This window comes from Centruroides vittatus, unplaced genomic scaffold (genome assembly GCF_030686945.1).
Source record: "Centruroides vittatus isolate TY-2023 unplaced genomic scaffold, ASM3068694v2 contig_900, whole genome shotgun sequence".
In the NCBI taxonomy this organism is placed as follows: domain Eukaryota; kingdom Metazoa; phylum Arthropoda; class Arachnida; order Scorpiones; family Buthidae; genus Centruroides; species Centruroides vittatus.
Genome location: NW_027122591.1, coordinates 2,251,341 through 2,266,825, shown reverse-complemented (window position 1 = coordinate 2,266,825; position 15,485 = coordinate 2,251,341). Strand labels below are relative to the sequence as shown.

Here is a 15,485-nt window from a genome sequence, read left to right as displayed (position 1 = left end):
CGTGCGCAAACTTTGTATATATATATATATATATTGTATAAGTTACCTATAAAAAAATAAATATAAAAAATTATTTAATAAAATTTTACAGTTATTAGAAGATTGTAATTATTATAAACTTTTACTGCAGGTATAGGAATTTTATACTTACGATACAGTACAGTAAATTATAGTAAAATTAGCAGTAAAATACGAATTTTATGTTGTGTCTGTTATGAAAATTAAAGAAAGTAAACTTGGTATCTAACTAAAAAGAAAGATGCAGACCGATCTTTGGTAAATCTAGATAAATACTTGCAAATATTTGAATTAAAATTGCCTTTAATATCATAATAATAAAAAAAAACAATTATTTTCTTCAAACTTGCACTGAAGAATCACATATTTACCCAATGAAATAAGTAAATAACGGATGTTGCGTGACAAACTGACAAAATGATTGATCATAGCATTTATAAAATATTTTTTTCTTTATAGATGAATGTTTTGTCTTCTTTTAGCTATTATGTTTTTTATATTTTTAATAACTTTTTAGAGAAATATTCGAAATATTTTTAAAAATTTTTGATTCTAAATAATCGAAACACTGCAAAATAATTTCTTTTTAAAACTCTGTCTCGCTAATGGGTGTGTCTTTTTTTACATACATTATAAATTTTTAAAGATTTCTATCGATTCATTTTCACAATTACATCTAACAGGGCGTGGTGACAACTCCAGAATACGGTGATGACCTTTATCAGGAAGTCTAACATAAACAAATGAATGATAAAATGTTGTTTAATGATATAATTTGAGATAAAACTTTAATATAGGTCTATAAATAAATTGTTTTAATTAATATAATATTCGTTAATTGTCAAGTTTATATAACTTTTACAATACTTCTTAAATTATTATTTTATTAGAGAATCCAAAAATATAAAAAGTTAGGGGTTCGATTTGAAATTTCGAAGTTTCTTCTGCCCACACAGAAGAAACTGTATTTTTACGGCATTAAAAAGACTCCTCGGGAATATTCAACTTTTATTATTATCAATATTTTTTCAATTTAAAAGCATATTTTCCTCATTATTGACTTAAAACATCTTACATGAAATACCCTGTATATTATATTATTATGACATTCTGCAAAATAGTCCTTCAATATAATAAGTTAAAGTTCTTGTAAGAATTTCTGGGGGACTCGGACAGTGGCGACCGCAGACGTTAAAAAGGGGGCACGAGTCATAAAAAAGGGCATCGTGCATATATATATATATATAAGTATCCCTCGATTAACGCAGTTAATTAAAATCGTGATTTTAAAAATCTGTTCTCAATGCATTTAAATCTTTTTATTTATTTAACACGCCTTCTTTACATTCTTAACACAATTTAACATTTTAAAAAATTATATGAATGAAAATATAACATTTCATGAGTTAATATTAAGTTCAATTAACAATACTTTTTTTTTTATTAATATAAAATTAAAGAAAACTACTTAATCCATTTCGTATAAGCTTCCTGTCCTGAGGATTCTACATCGCAATCGCCATTTCTAGTCACCAAAGTTCCATCCTTCTTAAGAATGATCAAAGTTGGAATACCTTCGATGTTAAACGTTTCTTCCAATTTTCTAATTAATAAATAATAACGTTTTTTGATTTTTCTGCTTTTATAGATAATATAAACAAATTTACTTACGTGATTATTTCCGAATCATAGGGGAGAGCGTACCAATCACCATGACATTCGTTCATGTATTCATAGAAAGATTTCTCGTCCTCATCACACGATACGAAAACGATTTCGATTTTATAATTCATTTTTTTCATTTCTGCGTACGCTGCAGCGAGGATTGGAGTAAAAGCTCGACAGGGAGGACACCAATGTGCCGAAAAATATAAGCCTATTATCTCTGCATCTCCTAAGGCATCACTTGCCTGAACTTGCGAGGCATCTTTCTTCACTAATGTTCCAGTGATGATGTCCATGACTGAAAATTTTGCATTTTTAATTCTCCGACAAATATTTTCCATATATTCTATTTTGTTAATTTAATAATTCAATTTATATCTTATGATATACCCGAACAACCACATCGTTTCCTGTAAGTCTGGCGCTTTTCTTAATTTGATTTACAATTTTTTATGTATAAAATAGACTGAAAATTTATTGAAAAAAATCCATTAATTAATTTTATTTAATATTTATTGATTATAATTTGTCTTTCAATTTTTAATGAAGAAAGATCAGTTTAAAATTTCTAAAGTTCTTCAAAATTTAATATTAAAAATAATTTGAATTAGGTTGTTTTCGTTCTGTTAAATACAGTATGTAATTAAGCAGGAGACAGTTAATGCAGTTTTGAAGATTTGTTAATGATCTAAATTTACTTGTTTGTCTTCTAGATTATTGCTGACTGAGCTGAAAATTTTTGATGATGCGGTGTGACAAAAATCAATACGTGACAGTAATAGCGAGGTTGAGGCCGAAGTTTTAAACGCGAAAACGTGTACGTCGGACGTTCGGCGCCGCTTTCTTGTAAGCCTAGAAGTTTGATAATGGCGTTTGGAACGTCGAGCACGATTCCACTGACTTTCCAAACGCCATTGTCAAACTTCTAGGCTTACAGGAAAGCGGCGCTGAACGTCCGACGTACAGGTTTTCGCGTTTAAAACTTCGGCCTCAACTTCGCTATTAAAATGACTTTAATGTTCTACAGCAGATGAAAAAATTGTTATTGTTATTTGATACTTTTACTTGCCCGGTTGTTATAGAATATAACACACGAAAAAATTTTGAACCCAGCCGGTTTTTTGGATTTTGACATTCAAGGAATCCAAAAAAGGAGAACATCCCTTACAAAATTCTGTACATATGTGTGTCGGACAGTATTATATCCATGGGCGGATCTACATAGGGACTAATAGGGCTTAAGCCCTGGGCCCCCAAGTGTCAAGGGCTCACAAAAATTGATTTATCATAAATTTTTATTACTTTTTCATTAACAATAAGCACTTATCGTTTAGTAAAAAACAGTTAATATTAATAATATAAATAATAATAATGATAATTTATAGTATTATGTTTTATTGTAATCAATGTAATGTAATTGGTCAGTAATTAATCAATGTAAATATTTCTTTATTTTTTATGGTTTTTTTTATATTTTTTTTATATAAGATATAAAGTTTGTCATTCAACACCATTTCATAAATAAATATATTTCAACTCTGATTTTGATGTTATTAAAAATGAATTTTAAACCCCAATTTAAAGATTTTTAATCTAACAAAAACTGGGACCCCATTGGACTTCAATAAGCCCTAGACTCCCTAAACCTAGATCCGCACCTGATTACAGTTCAGGACTGGATGAACCAAAAATTTCGAAACTTGGCAAGATAATTTCTGTGGGGATGCTTAAGTTTGGTGGTTGAAGGGTCTAAGGAGTGGTGAAATAGAAGGGAGAATTCGAAAAAAATAAACTCAAATTTTATGAATTGAGTATTGTTTACAAACTAACAATTTACAAAAACAATCAGTTATAAAAAATTTCTGTAAGGTGCTTTAGAATAGAATAATTGTGATAAATATACCAGAAAATAAATGCGAAGTTTCCTATTTTAAACGTTAAAACAATTCATGAAAGTATAAAAATTCTAATTAAATTTTATCATCGAGTAAAATTCGAGAAAATATTAGGAATAAATCTGCCATTGGTGACACCAGGAATAGATTTATATTAAAAAAAAACTTTGATTGAGGAATGATTCTTTTATACAGCGAATGTTCCGCATCAATTGACAAACGGAATTTCGGCAAAAAGTTAAATCTGGATGTAAAAATTTATTATTAAGAATATTTTACACTACTTTGCAAATCTGATTAAATGCCAAATAAATATATTTAAATAATTAAGTAATAAATAAAAATCATTTCATCTATCATAATCATCATCATAAACAAACTTTGTAGGCTTATGCCTGTTACAAGAGGGTGGTATTATTATAACAAATTATTTGGAAAAAGAGTAAAATAAAAACAATTTGAGACAAATAGTCCAAAAGGACAATCGCTTACAATTTTCGTAAAAGAAGCATCAACATAAATATATTCATAGTTTTGTTTGGATTTAACAAAGAGACAATTACAAAGATATCATATTTGGTTGGCTATGGCAAAATACTTTCGTGCGTAGTTATATAGATATATTGTATTACTTTAGCTCTATGGAAGAAAAGATACATTATTCATGGAGCCCAATGCTTCGAGATTATAACGTTTACATAACTCTTGTGCCTTATTACAAGTACAAAATAAATGAATTTTAGACATGGGTACGTCACAACTTACACAGAATAATTTAGGAAATTGATAAATATTATTATTAATAATTATAATGTCTCTATTCAATCTCAATTGAATAAAGAATTTTTTAACATCGAAGGATAGATCCGTGCCCATATAGTTGCCAATGTTTGGATAATCTAAAATTATATTATAGCAAGCAGAATTAATACGATTTCTTTACGTCTTAAATGTCATGAGTTAGAGATATTTCGAAGGAGTTCTGAATTAATTGAGTACTGTATATTTCACATAAATCGGATTTATGTGTAAACGAGAAACCGAACATATTAAACAAAGTTGACAATTGACAAACCCAATTTTTTTTGACTTATCGACGGAAGATTTTTGATGTAGTATTCTCAACAGTAAGGCTGGAAGCACCTCATTATCTCTCAATTGACTAAAGAATTTAATGTATCCTTTAATAAAAAACGGACCCAATCTGTTCAATTCAAGACGAAGTGCCGCACCAGGAACCCTTTGCGTACAAATTTGTTTTGACTTATCTCTAGGTTATTAAAATTAGATAGGCTCCAAATGGGAGCAGCATACCCAAAAGCATTTAGGATAATGGAACAAACCAATCTAAATTGGACTCTGATATTACGTATTTTTAGTTTTGCAAATAATTTAACTAAATTGTTAATCAAATAGTAGACTTTGTCTTGACTTTCTTGAAATGCTTCTCAAAAGACAAAAGACGGAGTAAGCACTACACCCAAGAATTTTATCTCTGGGACTATTAAAAGCTTTACTTGGTTGAGATAGAAAGACACGTATTTTCTTGGCAATCTAGAATCGTTTTGGGAAATCATAATGAAGGATTTTTTTTTTTTTGGATTAATCTCTTCTTGTGATAACAATTCGTCGGATTTGAAAGCCAATTCTCTTAGAAATATTTGAATATTAAACTTTGCTCTCGGTCTATTCAAAGAATTTGAAGGGACATCAGACTGTTTCGTTAGGTTGGTTGTGTCCTTATCCCCTCTTAATACTAGATTTATAGGAAAGTGATCAGACATATCCATGCTTAGAACTTCCGTGGACAAACATTGGTCCGTCATAGATTGAGAACATATAATAAAATCTATAATAGATTTTCCCATGTGAGAAATGAAGGTAAATTCAGCCGTATAATCACCTTTGATTCTACCATTCAGTAGGATTAAATCATTTTCTTGTGCAAAGTTTAGCAGCATATAAGCATCTGTAGTTACGGATTTACTTGTATGGTCTTGTTCAAGGTATTTCTTATCTTCTTCACACAAATCATTAATCCAAGTTTCTGTAAAACCTACAATAGAATAATGTTTTATATATTCTCTTATATCTGCGTTTTGAAGTTTTCCTTGTAATCCTTGAATATTCCAAAAACCAAATAATAAATTATAATTGTCATTAGTATTTGCCTTGGTATAGGAATAGCCGTTAATGGATTTATCAGACTCAACCTGTATATCTGTATTAATATTTACCTCATTATTAAATGGCATTTTGACAGTATTGGAATTGAATAAAGCTTTTTCTGTATTTATCTTGTTTAATTCCAAGGATTTATTCAAGTTTATCCTAAAAAATTGTCCAATTGAATAACTGAATCTAGGTTGATATGATAGGTGAATATTTTCTTATCGTAAATGTAATAATCGTCTCTGATGACTGATTTACCTATAGCAGTCAAAATGGCGGCTCGTCTCTGATTCCAGCAAATAGAAGAAAGGAAACAGTGAAGACTCACGTTCTAACCTAACCTATTCTAATAATTATGGTAATTTATTAGAATAGGTTAGATTAGGTTAGAACGTGAGTCTCCACTGTTTCCTTTCTTCTGTTTGCTGGAATCAGAGACGAGCCGCCATTTTGACTACCATAGGTGAATTTAACCGATTTTACATATATCAGTAGTAAAAATCACTTTCCTATATCATCTATGGTTAAAATTAGCTCTTGATTTCCAAAATTTTTTTAGAATTAGAATTCTACTGTATTCGGAATCTACTATTATTTTGACCATAGAATTAGTAATTTTGTCATTTAATCTAATTAGACTTTCTAAGGAGCAGTTTTCTATTTCTAATATCTCTCTAATAAATTGATTAATTTTATTTGTATAATCCGTAGTAGAAAAAGGGTAGTTTATAACAATAATATTGTTTTTTGTTTTTTCATTAATCAATTTATCTAATTCAAACTCTAATGTACCTTTTAGTTGACTATTGTGCTTAACTAGTGTATCTAGCTTTTTCATTTCTTGAGATAATTTCTGCATTTCTTCTTGATATCTTTTATTCTCTTCTATCCTATGTTGTAGTTCATTCTTAATGCCTTGAATATCGTGGCTTAACTGAGAGAAATTGTTTGGATCAATTCATAAATTGATTTTAAGGAATATCGTGAGTCTGTTTGTAAATGAGGTTCCTTAGTAGATGAAGGTTCAAAGTATTCAGAGATTTTCGAAGGTTTGAAAGATCCTAAGATATATCCAATAGAATCCTCCTCCTGTTGTAAAAATTCCTCACTCAATATTTCTTCCTCTGGGTATTCTGTGTTTAATTCTTTAGCACTTTCTCTACGAGGCCGGCTTCGCCCCCTCTTTTGCATATCGGAACGGCACATTTCTTGAGAAGAACGGGGGAAAGGACTAAGATTGGGTTCCATTCCAGCCATTATTAGAAGACAAATAATTAATTTTAAGATTAAACAACTGGTAATTTTCCACATTATGATACTTATACAGAATCCACAGTAATTAAGTTCAAAAAATAGATTAAAAGACTATAGACAGGCTTCGTCAAAAAACGCGCCAGCAGCCTCGACAGTCAACGCCACCTTCCAATTTATCTATCTGGTGTAGTCAAGTTTTAAATTTCTACTCCACAATAAGGAAATTTGATTCTTTATTCGGTTATAGGATTGGCATTCAATTCAATTTCAGAAATTTTTCCATCGCATAAAAGGCTGGAAATTCGAAATCCTATTTTCGAATTGAGAAAAGAAATAGGTAAAAAAAACTAAAAATGCAGCAGAGAATTTATGTAAAGTAATAAAAGAATACTTTGGAGAGCAGAATTTTTACAAATTAAAATTGAAATTTCAGCAAGATCAAACATGTAAATAAAAATAATCTTAATGCCATTTTCTATTCTCAAAACGCGCTTTAATTTGCTGAGAATTTGGGATTTAGATTTCACGAAACTTTTATAAAATAATTCGCAATTTGACGAAAATTTAGGTTCGTTTTTTAATGGATACAGCAATACAACACTCGGTGATACGCTAAGAGGATGAATACTTTTCAGGAAGACTTTCTACAGGAAGGTGTTAGATTTAGGTGTAAGATAAATGAAGAAAACCCAGGAATCTGTTGGTCAGGCGCGAACCCTCTAATACTTTATGAATCATAGAATTATTATTAATCTCTTACAATGATAACTTGTATGTGGTGCTATGGAACATTTGGAAGCGGATTAAGAATTTCTTTTTAATACTTAACAATTACAAATGAATAAGAGAATAAAAAAATCTCCATAAAATATAAAATATAAAAATTTCTTATTATAAAAATAATAATAATTTGAAAAAAATACCATACTGTATTTTTAACTTTTAATTTGGTTAGACTCTACGCTCTCAGATCATTTTGTGTGGCATCGAATTCATCTTACTTCCAATAATCCGGCAATCTCCAATCCAATATATGTCGGATTATCGAGATTGTACTGTAATCGAAAAATAAATTGTGCAAAACATTACAATAAATAATTTACGGTCGTCATTCGTTCGTTTTCTTTTCGTTTCTATTTCTCGTGTATGCCTGATATGTGTCAAACGTTGATTTAACGAAAGAATAAATGAAAGCTTGTCTCGGTTTCTAAAATGGAAAACCTTTGAAATTTTGCTTAATTTAATATGATTTTGAAGTGACAGTTCGTGTTTCTTTATGCAAATATAAACGAATTTTAATTCGAGATATATATCATGTTTAGTTGCATAACAGTAAGATATGGATCGCGCTATTATGCAACAAGCAATTGTGGCTCAGCAATTCATCGCTGATTGATGGTTCTGATCTATCAATAATCTGACGTCATTTATCTTCTTCAGTTTTTAATTTAATGAATTTTTTTTTTAAATTAATTTTCAAAATTTTAAAATAAAACAATTTTTATTCAAAATTTTCAAACACGTGTAAAATATTTTGTATCGATCTAAGGGAAAATTTATTTTTAAACGGCTTTTTTCCCTATTGGCACTAAAACATCAATGATGAATGGAATAAGTGTTGTTGAGGAACGAGGCGCGACATATCCGGATCGAGCTACCCATCAAATTTTTTGTGGATCCGACTGCGATTCAAGTCTAAGATCCCATAGAGACAGGCTAATGCTTTAGTCCCATTAGTAATGAGGCCGTCTGAGAAAAATTATTAGGTTTTAGTTTTTTTTTTACGTCCTACGATCAATAAGAGGGGATGAAAACCATCAGAGCTTATACAGAGCTAACAGCTCACGCTATTAACTCGAATAGTTCAGATCAAAAATGTCATAATTGCGATTAAAATTCTCTAAATGACATTACTACGTTATTGGATGGGTGTTTCCTTTATGCTGTGTGACGTTATAATAGTTAGGACTTCTATGACAAAATTACCGTTGGCATCTTACAATTGAAAACGTATTAAATATTAAAAACGCAATATGATAGAAATTATACAGAAGAGTCGAAGAAAATAAAATAAAAGTAAATATATCTTTAAATAAATCAATGCGCGGTGTTTATTTTTAATCTGGTACAATTTCTGCATGGACAAAATAATAAAAATGATAAATTATAATATAATAAAACATAACTTTTCGAAACAAATGTTAAACATACTTTCGAATCTGGAACGGGATCCGAAATTACCCATTTCGATGTAAACTTACCAGGAACGTTCATCCAAACATCAATCAGAAACCTAAAATAGAATTTAACATCGTTAATACTCAATTAATTTTTTAAATTTTCAGTTTAAAAATTCCGAATAAAAATAATTAAATATATAAATATTTTATTTATTTATTTATTTTTAGAAAGATGAAATTATATTTTTAATAATAATGCTTTTTACATTTAATTATGAAACCTTTGGTAATAAATTTATGTAGCCACTGGCAAGAAAATAAACCGCGATATAATAGGTTAAATACATTTAATTAATGACAGTATTAATTAATTTACTTGAATTAATCTTTGTTTATTTACTGGATGAAGATAGCAACTTAGTAATATATCACAAGCGCTTTATATAACGGATTATGATGAATCTATGATGTAACATATCTTTTAATCTTCGTTCTAAAAATTTTGCTTTAAACTTAATTGAAAAAATTTCAATTGTTAATTTAATCAACTAAAATAAACGATTTTTATTCTATTTTTCTACGTATAATAATTGTAAATTGATATTTAATTACGGAATTTAGATGATAATTATTAAAGAAAAAAATCTCTATAAAAAATGAGACTTTCTCTTAATAAATTAATTTATAATCTATGAATATATTTAGTTATAGATTTCAAAATAATCGTTACAAAATTCAATTTTATTTGCGTGTTCTTTTAATTATGAAAATAAACAACTCTTCTTAAGAATATAATTAGAGCAGGAGCACTTTGCAGGAGCACTCTACGGTTTTCAAAAGTACACTTGTACTTGAAAAAAAGGACATTAATCCACTAATCGCAATTCATTTTTTGTATTATTTAATGGATTAGCATTTAAAAAGTGAATAAATATTTTGTTTTAAATGAAATCATGGCATTTCCCTTTCAAATTTCTGGTCTTTTTTTTTTTTTATTAGAGTGAAAAGTGATCGTTACATCTGTACAACGTATATTGCCATGTGAATAATTAGCTACGAAACATAAAACAGCCTAACTGATGTAAATTTGATCTGAATAAATGAATTTTGGTACCACGATAATGATCAGAATTGATATTAGATCGTATTCATTAGTTAATTCTCTTTGATGATTACAAAATACTTGGATGTTATTACCAGAAAACTATTATAATTCTGTAATATAACAATACTTCATTTATAATTCTATATCAAAATTCAAATTAGATTAAAATTAAACGACTCAGAAATCATATTAATCATTCAGAGATCGTAATTCGGAATTATAATTCTGTTATATGATTCTTTTATAATAGACTACGTGTTCCAAACAAATTCATCAGTGGCACATTATGCCGTAAGCAAAAAGTGAAATTGCCTGGGGCCCCACTAACAGGAGGCTTCAAACCAATCTTTTGTAAGAAACTATTTTCCCGAAACATTTCCCTGTACACCAGGCTCCCTAATTCAAATTCGCCTGGGCCCCATGAAGCTATAACGCGCCACTGAAATTTATATACGGTTGTTTTATCACATAGAAAGTCATTTCTAATAAAATTGCATTATAGAAGATTGGATATATTCATGATAATTACCATACAATGGAATACAGGATGGTCTCTTTTGACTGGGTCTATTGTAAGTCGGAAATTTTTGTCATTCTTTTTTGGAACCTCTGCAGTTAAATGTTTAAGATTTGATTTAATTGGCAAACATAATAAAATTATTTTCAATAAGAACTGATTTGAAAAAACGAATTCAAATAAATCGAAATGATGTTTTTTTTCTCGATAATTGCCATAAAATTACATTTAAAAAATCCAGCGACGAGTTGCGTAAAATCGTGCTCCCCTACACACTAACATCCGTACAAATAGAATAAAAAATTCCCAAATTTTTCGTATATTTCGATGTTTCAAGGTCCTCTTAGTCCGAAAATTTAAAAAATATTAAAGGTGAGTCATATTTTGACCGATCGCCATACTTTCTCTCTGTTATATAGTACACAACAGCCCGGAAAGTAGTAAAGTTTAGTGTATATTGCGATATTGACGAGTGAGACTGGATAAAAATACATTCTTGTAACATAGCTAATGAAAATATAAAATTATGAAAGCTAGGTTATAAAAAATAAAATTAAAATGAATGTAAATGCTATGAAAACCAGGTTTACAAAGTCTTCTATCCAAATATTTCAATATAAATAGCCGAAATTTTCTGTAGAAAGGTGAAAAAAAAAACTTCTAAATAGGAGGCCTGGAAATTATATTAATAGACAATATATAGATACTTAACGATCGATAATGCGATCGATAATGGATAGATATGACCGAAATTGATTATCAATTCAAGAAAAATACATCTTACAGAAATATTAAACTCTCTGTAAAATATTCCGGCAAAATTTCTATTGTTCAAGTCGATCTTTAATTAAATACTTACGATACAGCAATTAATAGTTTACAACGAATCCCCTAACTTCGCGATTCGTTTACTTTTTATCTAAGCTACGAAAACACAAACAATATAATTATATTGATCTAAAAATCTCAAAAACAAATAGATTTTTTTTAATACGTATTTAGATTTTCATAACAGAGAAAATCTTACTGCTGACCGTTTAAAGCAATAAACCAGACAAACATCTACATAAATATTTAGTCCTTCGCTGCTAATTAACAATTGTAGTTTATTCGTAACTTAATATTAACAAATATTGAGCTTAATACGTTGAAAGGAGAATCTCGTTCGAGAATATTTACGTATTTACGAGGGGGTCAAGTAATTTGGCAGATGTTACAGATCACTTCTTTAAATAAAAGTTATGATATTCTTAAATGAAAAACCGAAACATAAAATATTTCTGGGCACTAAAAAGGCCTTTTTTTTTTTCATGCTCATCATAAGTTCTGCCAGGCCAAAAATGGGGCCTTCCAGCTTGGTGTGCCATTTTTAGTCTGACACACACATTAATTTTAACATTAACAGTTCCCTTCTCAGCATCTATACTGCTTTAACATCAGTTTTAAAACTTATAATATTTTAATATATATTCATAAAGAAAGATTTAATAATTAACGCACTACTCAAACCGTCCATCTTATTAATGATGGATAAACATTCATGCGAGTATTAATAGCAGTAACTTATTTCAGCTGTTTAATGTTAAATTGTTAAATTAATAAATGACGGGGAGATTTTTAAAATTTGCTTGCATATAAATATTCATTTAATAAAAAAATTAGACCTTTTTAATTCTAAAAATAACTTGACCTCCTTTTTGAATAATCCATCATAAGCCTATACATTTCCTTTTAATATAGAGTTGACTTATATTTTACGACGTTTGCGGTGTTTTTGATGATTTTTTAAAATAAATATTTGTATATAATTTGCAGCTGTCACACGTTTAATCGTGATTTAAATATGTTTACTTAGATGCAGTCAAATTTCTGTCTTCCTGAGTATAATTCGTTATAACTCCATCCTTAAGAACCGCTTATATAAAGTTTACGCGGCAAATTTTTTAAAATTATAGTCTATACACTTTATCAAATTAAATAAGGTAATATTTAGATTGTTTTTCTATACGAATTAATTGATTTTATCATTTAAATATTTGCTTTTTTTTTTTTTTTTTTTTTTTTTAATCTGTGTTTTACAACTGACCTTCAGAAGTGTCACAAACAATATTCCTGGATAATGTCGAGCAAGCTTAAAGGAAAAGCTCAGGAAACACTGACTTAATCTATAAAGTATCAGAGATGAATATTACACTGGTAAGTTAATTGTTTCGACAGAGAATTTCTCACGATCGATTTCTCAACACTCGTAGTCGTCTACAGCCAAACTGTATTGATACCATTCAATACTCGAATCGTTAACGTGTTTATCCTATAAAATATAATAATTTTTCGATTTTTAAAACAAATTAATTACCTGAAGAGCCGTCTTCTTGTCTCCGTTGGCTGACAACACCCGACTTCTCGTTTGTTTCTCGCACGAAAACGAGACTAACCAATCATATTACGAACGTTATTCCAGTCATCCTATAGAAAAATGGGTGCGTGTTTCCTTTTTTTTTTTTTTTAAAATCTGCATTACTGCGCTTATTTTTTCTTTTAAATGTAATTGTTACGTAAAAAATAAGAAAACAAATGAGATATTTAGCGTGAAATTAAATTGATTTTAAAAAGCTTGAGGAAATCCATTTCCTCAGCTTTATACCCAAAGATTATCTTTATAGTGTAGAGAAGTTAGTTTAAGACAATTCTGGGACAGACTTAACGGCGCTTCTTCTTAATGATTTTTTTCCGTACATTTTGATCGATATTTATCGATTATCTACTTTAACTTGTGGATTATAATACTTTATTCATCTGAACTTTTGGATGTTGGAATGTTGTTATATAAAGAATATTCAGAAATTTCGTTTCTGAATATTTCCGCTTGCTTTAAAAAAAATAATAATCGAACAATTATGAAATTTAATTGAATAGTTAAATAAATAATTAATAATAGATCAATAGAAAACTTTAAAATGTGATGATTGATGACTAAAATATCGGAATTTTTCTTTGATTTCTATCAAGTTTTCGTTTTACTCTGTGATAATAATTCAAAATGTCATTGGAAATAAATTATGAATATGTTTTCATTTTCAGAAACAGTCATAATTTGAAAATAAAAATAATTTTTTCGATAATTTTGATGAATCACTCAATTTGCAGCATATTTCTATCATTTTTAAAAACAATTAATAAGCGGATTATTTGATTAGAAATCGAATAGTTAATAATTATAAATTTATATTTTCGGTTTTCATAAATTGTTATACAGTGGTACCTCGTACTTCGAACGATTCGGATTTCGAACGTTCTGGAGTGAATTAAATTCGAAGTACGAGGCACAGTACCACTGTATTCGAAATTTCTTATGTATATAGAAGTTATTCTGTGTCTAACAGTTATATTTATTAGCATAAAATAGAAAATAGTATTAACAAATGTTTAATTATATGAAATTTTTCTCTGTGTTTTTTCAATTTCGAATGTTTTACGAATATTTTTTAAAAAAGTCTTTGTCTTAGAAACTAGTTATTTTCATATCTTTTATAGATATTACAGGACTGGAGTTAGAAAGTGCAAACCTGCATTCTCCCCTATATCTAGGGTTGTCCCGATACCAAATATCATGAGTAGTTTTAAAGTATTGATACCAGCCAGTATCGGCATCGAGTATAAAAATATTGCCGGATGTCATTGTTCATTCTATCGTGTCGTCTTCCGGTTCTTTTTACTGCTGAGAAGGTACACCTGTGCCTCTTTTTGCACGGTGGATACGTTCCAAAGAACACCGTGTAAAAAAATCTCGTTAAAAGTATAGTACATGCATCTCGTAGGAAATGCTCGATAGAATACACAACTTCGATGAAACGAAAATATAATCAATTTACAAAAGAAACACGAGTTTTTTTTTTCTTTATTGTAACATCATTGTTTGTACGTAACTATAGTAAACACAAGGTAGCATAGGAAACATAAAATCAACATACAACACTCTCCGACGTACCGTACATTGAGTACAGTACTATACTTAGAGATAAATTACAAAAAAGGTTTTCACAAAAAAAGTAACTTTTTTAAACAATAACACAATTTTAACAAAAAATTAAATTTGAAAAATTTCAAATAAACTGTTTTTCCCGTTAAAAAAATCGATCGCGTAATAGAAAGATAGGTGTACTGTACCCGTTACAATGAAGGCTGAGTGGGCCCCAGAGCAACAATTTATATTTTGTTGCTAATATCTGGTTCAGAAGTCGGTGCGTTAGTCAGTACTTCAGTTTACACTCGCAAGATGCCTTATGTAGACAAAAGAAGCCCCAGATGTACAGTCCTGCTAATGGGCTCTGTGGGTACGACTATACGTGGGATAGGGATAAATAAGAAATCGTTGGTGTAAACGTAAAACAGTGTCTTTACATTGACAGTTCTTTATTGTATTCAAATTTTGCAAATATCGGTGAAAACAAGTATATACAAATTTTAGCTCATTTTAAATATCAATGGTGGTCCAAGTTGATTAACAAACGAAAGTACTGCATAATGTTAAACTAAATATTTCTTTATAAATAGTAATCAGGACTGTAAGCGTATATAGACTCTGGAAATGAAGTTTGACGTAGTACATTTATTGATTTTTGGTAGTTAAGAATTTTATATGTGTAGTTTATATGTGTAGTATGCGAAAATAATGTAAA

General features: G+C 29.0%; 2 protein-coding genes across 2 annotated transcripts in view; both read right to left on the bottom strand.

The window, feature by feature from the left end:
• LOC136984026 (coiled-coil domain-containing protein 130 homolog) overlaps positions 1-15,485 on the bottom strand; it is a 274,187-nt gene that overhangs the window by 121,568 nt on the left and 137,134 nt on the right. The window lies entirely within an intron of this gene.
• LOC136984080 (phospholipase D1-like) overlaps positions 1,344-15,485 on the bottom strand; it is a 59,531-nt gene continuing 45,389 nt past the window's right edge. The window contains exons 6-9 of the mRNA XM_067281005.1: positions 13,163-13,236; positions 9,266-9,297; positions 1,690-1,981; positions 1,344-1,621 (exon numbers count right to left, since the gene is read on the bottom strand). Of these exons, the coding sequence (XP_067137106.1) occupies positions 1,483-1,621; positions 1,690-1,981; positions 9,266-9,297; positions 13,163-13,236 (537 nt within the window). The 3' untranslated portion in view covers positions 1,344-1,482. The remainder of the gene's footprint in view (positions 1,622-1,689; positions 1,982-9,265; positions 9,298-13,162; positions 13,237-15,485) is intronic.